Source organism: Buceros rhinoceros, unplaced genomic scaffold (assembly GCF_000710305.1).
Source record: "Buceros rhinoceros silvestris isolate BGI_N320 unplaced genomic scaffold, ASM71030v1 scaffold21571, whole genome shotgun sequence".
Taxonomy (NCBI): domain Eukaryota; kingdom Metazoa; phylum Chordata; class Aves; order Bucerotiformes; family Bucerotidae; genus Buceros; species Buceros rhinoceros.
Window position 1 is genome coordinate 26,254 of NW_010393980.1, and position 2,015 is coordinate 28,268.

At 54.3% G+C, this 2,015-nt stretch overlaps 1 protein-coding gene across 1 annotated transcript in view; it reads left to right on the forward strand.

Annotated features, from left to right (window-relative positions):
* Positions 1-2,015, forward strand: part of COL6A2 (collagen, type VI, alpha 2) — a 24,105-nt gene that overhangs the window by 12,554 nt on the left and 9,536 nt on the right. The window contains exons 23-26 of the mRNA XM_010145101.1: positions 79-124; positions 669-821; positions 1,073-1,525; positions 1,862-1,900. Of these exons, the coding sequence (XP_010143403.1) occupies positions 79-124; positions 669-821; positions 1,073-1,525; positions 1,862-1,900 (691 nt within the window). The remainder of the gene's footprint in view (positions 1-78; positions 125-668; positions 822-1,072; positions 1,526-1,861; positions 1,901-2,015) is intronic.

Genomic DNA, 2,015 nt, shown 5'->3' on the forward strand with positions numbered 1-2,015 from the left:
AGAGGACTCTTTCCCTTAGAGGGGACAGATGCAGTGTAAGGGGAGGGGGACACTCACCCTGCACCCCTTTGCTGACAGGACTGCGATGTGATGACCTACGTGCGAGAGACATGCGGATGCTGTGGTGAGCAGACCATTACCTCTCCTCAGGGCAAGGGAACGGCCACTCGAGGGCTGGGGAAATGGGGTTCACCAGAGGCTGCCTCCCTCTTCAGGAGCTCCCTTGGGGGACTTCTTCCCTGTGAGCTGCCAGCTCAGTGGGCTCTTTGCCACTCTGCACAGCACAGCCCCTGCAGAGGAGACACCATGGGATGTCCTTTTCTGCTCACCCCAGTCCCAGCCCACCACTGAGCACGATGGCACTGCAGGGGCATCCTGGCTTACCTCCCAAAACTGAGCTCTGCCATCGCAGGAGCAGTGACCTGTCACATCGTTGTGTGGTCCAGGTGATAGAATAGAGTTGTGTTACACAGCGAGAATATAAAGGTTTTTTTCAGTATGTGTTGATGGAAAGATGCATGTAAAATCCTCTCTATGCTGCTGGCTGTGGATGCTTGAAGTGGTGCTGACTGATTTTGTCTTCCCATAGATGGTCTTTTCTGCACTGGTGGCTCTTGTTCCCACCATTGCTGACCTTTGTGTTTTCTTCCTGCTGTCCCTCTCCCCAGACTGTGAGAAGCGCTGCGGTGCCCTGGACATCATGTTCGTCATAGACAGCTCGGAAAGTATCGGCTACACCAACTTCACCCTGGAGAAGAATTTTGTTGTCAATGTGGTCAGCCGGCTGGGCTCCATTGCCAAGGACCCCAAGTCAGAGACAGGTCTGGGCCTTGTAGGGACAGAGTGGGGTATGGGGAAAAGAAAAGGGTCTTGGATGCCTCCAGCTTCCACATTTGTCTGTAGTTGCCCTGGGCTGCCATCCATCTGTCTAGCATCTTCACAGTGGTTTCTGCTCCTCCCTTCACGTCTTTGTAGGCCAATCGAGCAGCTCTGTGCTGGCACGAAAGTTTGCTGACTTTCTGCACTTTTCACCAAGGATACAAAGCCAAGTAACATGACGCTTCATTGGCAGGTGCCCGCGTTGGGGTGGTGCAGTACAGTCACGACGGGACTTTTGAAGCCATCAAGCTTGACGATGAGCGCATTGATTCACTGTCGAGCTTCAAGGAAGCAGTGAAGCGCCTGGAGTGGATTGCTGGAGGCACCTGGACACCGTCTGCCCTGCAGTTTGCCTACAACAAGCTCATCAAGGAAAGCAGGCGAAAGAAAGCCCAAGTGTTTGCTGTGGTGATCACGGATGGGCGCTATGACCCCCGGGATGACGACAAGAACCTAGGGGCTCTTTGCGGTAGAGATGTGGTCGTCAACACCATTGGCATTGGAGACATGTTTGATCAGCCCGAGCAGAGCGAGACCCTGGTCTCCATCGCTTGCAATGAACCCCAGCGAGTCCAGAAGATGAGGCTCTTCTCAGACCTGGTGGCAGAGGAATTCATTGACAAGATGGAGGATGTGCTCTGCCCAGGTCTGTGCCTGTCCTTGCACTGCTTATGGAAACCGGAGGGTTTTAGCCCCAGGATATGGGGTGGGGGTTATATACAGTGCTTTGCAGTGATTGCAGAGACGCTGTGCCCCAGCAGGTTGGCCAGTAGCTCATAAGCTGGGACATTCATGGTGGAGGGTGACCTTTCTGTAGCCCTGGGTAAATAGTCCTTCCTCAAATCTGGGCCAGCCCTTTGGGGCAGACCTTTGGAGTCCTTTCCCTCTGTGAGAGCCCTCACCCTGCCACCCTGATGGTGCAGGCTGTGCAGGGAGGTGGCAGCACACATCACTCAGTTTCCCTTGTTTCTTTCCCTTCCAGATCCGCAGGTCGTCTGCCCTGAGCTGCCCTGTCAGACAGGTAAACATTGCAAGTAGCTTCATATCATCTGCACAGAGTGGTAGGTCTGGGGGAGGCTTAGTAGCAGGAGGGGGGTGTGCAGCCCTGTTCATTCCCTTTGGATGGCAGAGGTTTG